The sequence below is a fragment of the Galeopterus variegatus genome, unplaced genomic scaffold (genome assembly GCF_000696425.1).
Source record: "Galeopterus variegatus unplaced genomic scaffold, G_variegatus-3.0.2 Scaffold569, whole genome shotgun sequence".
Lineage (NCBI taxonomy): Eukaryota > Metazoa > Chordata > Mammalia > Dermoptera > Cynocephalidae > Galeopterus > Galeopterus variegatus.
The window spans coordinates 447,846-455,755 of record NW_007726680.1 but is presented as its reverse complement, the minus strand read 5'-3'; the positions used below and the strand labels follow the sequence as shown (position 1 = coordinate 455,755).

Sequence of the window (7,910 nt, the reverse complement as noted above, 5' to 3'; positions counted from 1 at the left end):
GGCCCCCCCCCCCCCCCCCGGGCAGGGCGAGTGCAGGCTATGACCAGGGGGTTATTGGGTGAGTAGTTGTGACCAGGATGCGGATGGTTGGGACCTTGGGAATTCTTGTAACAGGTGGCCCAGCCACTCTTCCTCTTCAAAAGAAACTACGTTTTCTTTTTAAAACTACTTTTTATTATATAAATAATGTACAATAATGGTGGAAAACTAAGAAATGCTAAGCAGAGGAAAAATAATAATAAAACCACCCATACTTGTAACTCACATCTTGATAAATGGCTTTCCAAATTTTATTCTATGCACAGAAGCATGTGCAAACCACGCATGCTCTATTCTATTCACTTGTTTTTTTCCTAAAAACTTCCCAAAAGTGCTGGTAATAACCATGTGGTCTGGCAGCTCCCATGCAGTGTAGGGAGCTTTGTTCTATGACCACCCCCAGCACCTCCATCTCATTACCTCCTCATTTGCTGGGTCTGAGTTTGTGTGCCTGTGGTGTGAAGAGGGGGCTTCTCATAAAGGAAAAGTAACTAAGACCTCCCTATGACCGCATGCTCCTTACCCACCCACCCCCACTAGACCCCAATAAAAACCTCACTGGAGCCTTTCTCAAGGTCCCTGGACCTCCCACCATCAGAGGCTGTGGCCAGAGTACCTAATGCCCACTGTGCCCAGCAGGTCCTGACCACGACTCTGACTCAGGGCTGAGGGCCGCCGTCCCGCTATGAGAGGCCCCACACGACCACTAGGCCGCACCCACAGGAAGAGGCTGGAGCGGAAAGTGGGGAGTGAGCCTTGAAGGAAGAGCAGCCAGGCCCGGGGCACTGTCACTTGCCTTCCCTTCTGCACCTCCACATGTGAGGTTTGCGTGGCTGTGGCCAGAGCAGCGTGCTGGGCAGAGTCCAGGGCCCGTAGGTTCACATGCTGAACCCAGGTCAGCAGCAGGATAAGGACCACAGAAGCACACAGGAGCCAGAGGAGACCCAAGACATAGAAGCCCAGGGAGAGAAGGCAGCACAAGTCAGGATTGAGGAAAGGGTCAGTTCTGAAGCTATCCAAATTCCTTCGAGCCATTCCACGGACCTTTGAAGTGTTGGCAGTTTTAGAGATGAACATTGTGGTGGATTCTAAGGTAGTAGAGAGTAAGGTGGGCTCCAGGGTGGTTGGGGCTGTGGCGGGCTCTGGGATGGTTGAGGTTGTGTGTTCTGGGGTAGTCAGGGTTGTGGTGAGCTTTGGGGTGGGTGGGGTTGTGGTGGGCTCCAGGGTGGTTGAGGTTGTGTGCTCTGGTGTGGTCGGTGCTGTGGTGGGCTCTGGGGTGGTTGGGGTTGTGGTGGGTTTAGTGGTGGGCTTTGGGGTGGTTGGGGTTGTGGTGGGCTCCAGGGTGGTTGAGGTTGTGTGCTCTGGTGTAGTCAGTGCTGTGGTGGGCTGTGGGGTTGTGGTGGGCTTCGGGGTTTTGGAGAATGGGATGGATTCCTTGGTAGCCGGGAACATGGTGAAATTTGGGATCCATCTGGTTAGGAATGTGGTCTGTTTCTTAGTGGATTCTTGGGTCGGAAGCAAGGAGGGAATTTGGCTGTCTAGAGAAGCAGTGGATTGTGGATAGAGTAGGCCCCAGTGGGTTGTGTGAGCTTCGGTGTTGATAGAGAACTTGACCACCGTCCCAGGGATAGACAACTTAGCACCCTCAGTGTCCACTTCTGAATAGACATCATAGTCTTCTGCACTGTCCACATCACCGAGGGTGGGGCAGTCCTTCCCTGGGAAGCTGCTGACGGGGATATTGTCCAGATTGTAACACTGCACACTGCTCACGTTGGGGGTCATGGCCTTGACATCCACACCCTCCTTCCATATGTAGACATTGTTGTCATTGTTCTCCAGCCAGCGACGGAAATAGAGGATCTCACAGTTGCATTGCCAGTGGTTGCCATGAAGAAAGGCAAAAGGCAGGAGATGGTTCCCAAAGAAGCCTTTTGGTATCGTGCGCAGCATGTTCCCTTGAAGGTAGAGGGTGTCAAGTTCCTCCAACCCATCCAGGAGCCCATGGGGCAGCTCATGCAAGTTGTTGTCAGCCAGATTGAGCTTCTGCAGCTGGGTTGTGGGTGCCAGGAGCCCTGGGGGCAGAGTCGCCAGGTTATTGCCACGCAGGGAGAGTTCATGGAGTTGGTTCAGGCCTTCCAGGGCCCCAGGAGACAATGAGTCCAGCTGGTTGAAGGAGACGTCCAGGGTAATGAGGTTAGGTAGTGCCTGCCCCAGTGAGGGCAGCTTCTTCAGCATATTGTGAGATAGATCCAGGGTCTCCAGCAGCGGCAGCGTCTCATCAGTCTGTAGACTGGCCAGCTTGCTTCTATCCAAGTACAGCCGAGTGAGGCGAGTGAAAGTCACCAGGGAAGCTGTGGAGAAGGTCTCCAGAGGGTTCTTACCCAGGTGGAGGATGGTTATGTTCGCTGGCAGGTCTGGAGGCAGTACTGTCAGTTTCTTCTCATCACAGTTCACTTCTACCTGGCTGGCCACTATGGAGACCTCACAGACGTGTTGGAGGTGTGAGGGGCTTGGCAGCAGGAGCAGCAAGAGGAGGAGAGGCATGGGGACCTGTGGGTGGGGGGCAGGAGGGGGTGAGTGGATGCCCCATCAGTCCCCAGCATCATTCCCCCAGGACCAGTCCCCACATTCCCTGGGCAGCTCCCAGGATCTCTCCCAGAAACTTGTTTCCATGCCTGCTGCCATCCTCTCTACTCCCTTCTCCCACCCTTGTTCCCAAAGCCTAAGCTACTAGCTCCGAGCTCTTAGCTCTTACTTTTCCCTCAGACCCCCTTCTCCCCCAGCCCCAACCCCAGCTTACAGGCAGGCAGAAAGACCTCCGAAGGCACAGAGCTTCTTCCAGGGTGTGACTCAGTCCTTCTCTCTTCCAGCTCCAGGGAGGGCTTGGCCAGTGGCAGGAAGGGGATGGGGATGGGGAGGAAATGCCAGCTTGATAGGGGCTCCTGGGACCCGGGGAACAGTCTCCCTCCTGGACACAGGCCCTTATCACCTCCGTCCACAACTTTCCCCCAAGCCCTCCTTTTGGCTCTTCTCTCTCCAACTTTCCTATTGCACTGGGGAGATCAGGAGTGAATTCCTCCACCCCCTCTCATCCATCTTTTACCAACCTCTCCGGATGCCACCCTTTCCCCCCTTCACGGCTGCATTTTTAGAGTTGCCTAATTTTAATTCTCTCCTGTTTCACCTCCCCCTGCCTTCTCACTGCACTCTAGGTTGATTTCTTCCCCTCACTACTCCATTGACTCAGTTCTCGCCGAGGTCAGGTGCCCTCCCTTCCTCTACAACCACAGAACACTTCTCCATTACGATCTCACTTGATCTCTGCAGCCTGCACACCCATGGCCGCTCTCTCCTTGGGAATCTTCCTTTGGCCTCTGTCAGACAAGATGCTGTAATTTTCTTGGTTCTCCTCTTACCCGTCTGATTGGTCCTTCTCAACCTCCTTTGTGGATTCCTCTTCCTCTGCCCTTCCTGAACAATTTACCTGCCCCCAGAGTTGGTTCTTAGGCCCCCTTTTTTTCTTATGCTCCACAACCACCTGAGACTATCCTCATTCATTCCCTTGCCTTCAACCCCTTAGACCCCAATGACTCTCAGATCTGCATCTCTAGTCCAGACTCCTCTCCTGAGACCCAAACACATACGTCCAACTGCCTTTTGGGCTTCTCTACTTGGGTGTCCCACAGGCACTAAAACAATATTTTCAAAACTGAGCTCATCATCTCTCTCCAAACAGATTCTCCTGAGTTGTTCAACCTGGTGAACGGTACCAACATCCACTCACTGACTCAGTCAGTACAAACAAAACCCCTGAGAGTCACCCCTACCTCCTCCCACCTTCATCCCCACACCCAACCTACCACCAGTCCTGCTGATTTGACCTCCGGTCTCTCCATCTGCTCTCCATCCCCACCGCCCCCATTCCTTGTCCGGGGCACCGTCTTCTAATACTTCCCTGCAAAAGCCTCCTAGCTGGTCTACCAACTTTCTTTCTTTCTTTCTTCTTTTTTTTAAAAGATGACCGGTAAGGGGATCTTAACCCTTGACTTGGTGTTGTCAGCACCACGCTCTCCCAAGTGAGCTAACCGGCCATCCCTATATGGGATCCGAACCCGGGGCCTTGGTGTTATCAACACCACACTCTCCCAAGTGAGCCATGGGCCGGCCCTCAACAAACTTTCTGATTTCCTTCTCTCCATTCTCTGCCAGAATGGTCTTTCAGAACTGCAAATTTGCTCCACTTTCACTGCTTGGAGCTCACCAATGGCTCCTTATACCTCTCAGCAGGAAGTCTAAAGCCCCTAACATGGCCTACGAGGTCCTGTGAGATCTGACCTTTGCCTATCTGTCCAGCCCCAGTTTTTGCTACTCTGCCCTCACTCTTGATCATTCTCTTTCCTGCACTTGAACTTTCTCCTTCTTCTGCCTAACTCTTACTTATCTGGCAAGTTCCAGCTCAGAATTTCTTCCTCTGGAAAGCCTTTTCTTTCTTTCTTTTTTTTTTTTTTTTAAAAAAAAGATGACCGGTAAGGGGATCTTAACCCTTGACTTGGTGTTGTCAGCACCACGCTCTCCCAAGTGAGCTAACCAGCCATCCCTATACAGGATCCGAACCTGTGGCCTTGGTGTTATCGGCACCACACTCTCCCGAGTGAGCCACTGGCGGCCTGTCTGGAAAGCCTTTTCTGACTTCCTAAGGCCAGGTTAGGAGTCTGTTTCGGAAAGTCAGCCACCACATCTGTTGGTCCACTGCCATCATTAGAAGATGATGAAAATACTCACCTGCTGTTCCCCAGAAGGGGCACCATGCAACTGTATGAGCCTGCTCCTAACTGCTTACAGCTGGTGACTGGACACTTGAGCCAGATGCAGTTAATCCATAGACTTGCTATTTATATAATTTTCTAGCTACAAAAGGTATTGGAAAATGTGGAGAAAATGAGGCAGTTAGTACCAGGAAGTGAGGTGGGACGTTGCACAGAGAGAAGCCATGATGCTGAGTAAGAACCTGAGGCTGTTGGGCTGGCCTGTGGCTCACTCAGGAGAGTGTGGTGCTGATAACACCAAGGCCACGGGTTCAGATCCCATATAGGGCTGGCCCGTGGCTCACTGGGGGAGCGTGGTGCTGACAACACCAAGTCAAGGGTTAAGATCCCCTTACCGGTCATCTTTAAAAAAAAAAAAAAAAAAAAAGAACCTGAGGCTGTTGATTTTGACTGCACTGGTGTGAGCAGTGTTGTAAGCAACAGAAAATGTTCTGGCTAATTTAGGCTGGAAAGGAATTTGTTAAAAATACATGAGCTACTTCACAGATAGTGAGGCTTGGAGAACCAGACATAGGACTATGCAGCCAGGAACACTGTCCAGAACCAGGCTGCAGAACCAGTCTGGTGAGCTCTGCTCCTGCTGCAAGACTGAAGCTTGCATGGTTCCAGCTGCTGAGCCAGAAACCCTTTGTTACCACAACCTCCTCTCTGCAGAGACAATTATGCACTATTCCTAGTCCTTTGGGTTTTTTGCTTTTTGGTTTTTTATTTTTTGGCAGCTGGCTGGTACTGGGAATCTGAACTGGTGCCCTTGGTGTTATAAGGCTGCACTCTAACCAACTGAGCTAACCAGCCAACCCCTTCCTTTGTGATACTTGCTCTTATTCAAAGTCTGGGTGTGGGTCTAACTGGTCATGTGCCTGTGACCCAGCTGCAGGAGAGTCTAGAAAAGGAAGTATCTGGCATTTTCAGCTTCTGTAATGGGAAGCATATTCTGCCTCTCCAAAGATTCCTGAGTTGAAGGATTTTCCAAATATAGAAAAAAGACTCAGATGCTTTGGAACCTACTGAAGTGATCAATGTTTTACTTTCTTCAGATGTCAATGTCCTGAGTTATGTTAGCACATTTTCAAATTTGCATCTTTGAATGCTTAGAATTAACCCTAGTTGGTCATTATGAATTATTCTTTTAACATAATTCTGGGTTGATTTGCTTACATTTTATTTAGAACTTCTGCATCTAAATTAAAAAATAGGTGTGGCCTATAGATTTCTTTTGGAGGTTTTGTCTGCGTGTTCATTTTATTTTGTTTTGTGATCAGGGTTGTGCTAGCTTTGCAAAATAATTTGGAAGACTTTATATTCTCTGGGACAGTTATAGATCACAGGGATTTTCTGATCTATGTAGACTGGTGGAATTCACCTATAAACCCATCTGGACCTGACGTCATTTGGGAGATAGCTCTTTGAATACCTTTCCAGCTCCTAATGACTGGTCTGTTGAGTTTTCTACTTCTTGAGTCAATTTTGGTCATTTATATTTTCCAATAAAATCTCCTATTTCATATGGATGTTCAAATTTATTAGTATAAGGTTGAACACTTATACTTTTATCATTTGTAGGCTAACCAGTTAGCTCAGTTGATTAGAGCATGGTGTTGGTAACGCCAAGATCAAGGGTTCAGATCCTCTTACTGGCAAGCTGCCAAAAAAAAGGTCAACAACAGAAAAAGCCAAAATACTTTCATCACTTGTTAAAATCTCCTTATCTATAATTATGACTCCAATATTGTTTATTTGTATTCTCTCTTTCTTTCTCCCTATCATGTCCCCCCCTTCTTCTTTCTGTCTTCATCAAACTTGCCAAAGATTGGTCTATCTTACTGAACTATTTAAAGAACCAGTTTCTTTCTTTTTTTTTTTTTTTAAAGATGACCGGTAAGGGGATCTTAACCCTTGACTTGGTGTTGTCAGCACCACGCTCACCCAGTGAGCTAACCGGCCATCCCTATATGGGATCCAAACCCGTGGCCTTGGTGTTATCAGCACCGCACTCTCCCAAGTGAGCCACGGGCCGGCCCCTAGAGAACCAGTTTCTAATTTTATTAGTCAATTGCTCATTAATTTTTTTTCTATTTGATGAATATCTACTTTTATCTTTAATAATCCCTCGTATTTTGAGCCTATCTTCATATTTTCTTTCTACTATCTTGAGTTGAAATCTTAGTTCACTTATTTTCTTTTCTTTTTTTTTTTTTTTTTAAAAGATGACCGGTAAGGGGATCTTAACCCTTGACTTGGTGTTGTCAGCACCACGCTCAGCCAGTGAGCGAACCGGCCATCCCTATATGGGATCCGAACCCGGGGCCTTGGTGTTATCAGCACCGCACTCTACCGAGTGAGCCACGGGCCGGCCCTTAGTTCACTTATTTTCAACGGTTCTTGCTCTTTAGGTAAATCTATTTCTTTTCTTTTTTTTTTTTTTTGTCTATTGTCTTTTTCCGTGTCCGGCAACGGATTGCAACCCTCAGTGTTGCCCCCGTACCGGACCGGGGACCGGCAACGGGATTGCAACCCTCGGTGTTGCTCCCGCGCCTCGCTCAGCCAGTGAGCGGGAACTGGTCTGTATGTGGGATCCGAACCCTCGGGCGGGAGCGCCACCGCGCTCCCAAGCGGCGCACTATCCAGTGCGCCACCGGGCTGGCCCTAGGTAAATCTATTTCAATTATACTTTTCATCTGAGTACTGCTTTGTGGCATCCTACATGTTTTATAATGTAGAACCTAAGGTGAGAATTTGTAATTTTTTCATCCAGCATCATTCCTCTGGGATAAGAGGACTCTAATTTCCTTTTGAGGGATTATATCTCCACAAATGAGTGCAAACGTGATGGCACTGTAAAAGTAGGCACCTTTCCCTCTCAGTATGAAAGCTAAAATGGGAGCCTGGCTGGTTAGCTCAGTTGGTTAGAGTGTGGTATTTTAACACCAAGATCAAGGGTTCGGATCCTGGTACCAGCCAGCCACCAAAAAGAAAAACAAGAAAGCTAAAATGTCTTTGTAAGTTCCTTCCACTAGATTCTTCCTGTCATTACCTGAGTTC

General features: G+C 48.8%; 1 protein-coding gene across 1 annotated transcript in view; it reads right to left on the bottom strand.

The window, feature by feature from the left end:
* Positions 1-151: 151 nt before the first annotated feature.
* Positions 152-7,910, bottom strand: part of GP1BA (glycoprotein Ib (platelet), alpha polypeptide) — a 33,748-nt gene continuing 25,989 nt past the window's right edge. Inside the window, exons 2-3 of the mRNA XM_008570088.1 lie at positions 2,843-3,095; positions 152-2,592 (exon numbers count right to left, since the gene is read on the bottom strand). Coding sequence (XP_008568310.1) covers positions 634-2,592; positions 2,843-3,095 — 2,212 coding nt within the window. The 3' untranslated portion in view covers positions 152-633. The remainder of the gene's footprint in view (positions 2,593-2,842; positions 3,096-7,910) is intronic.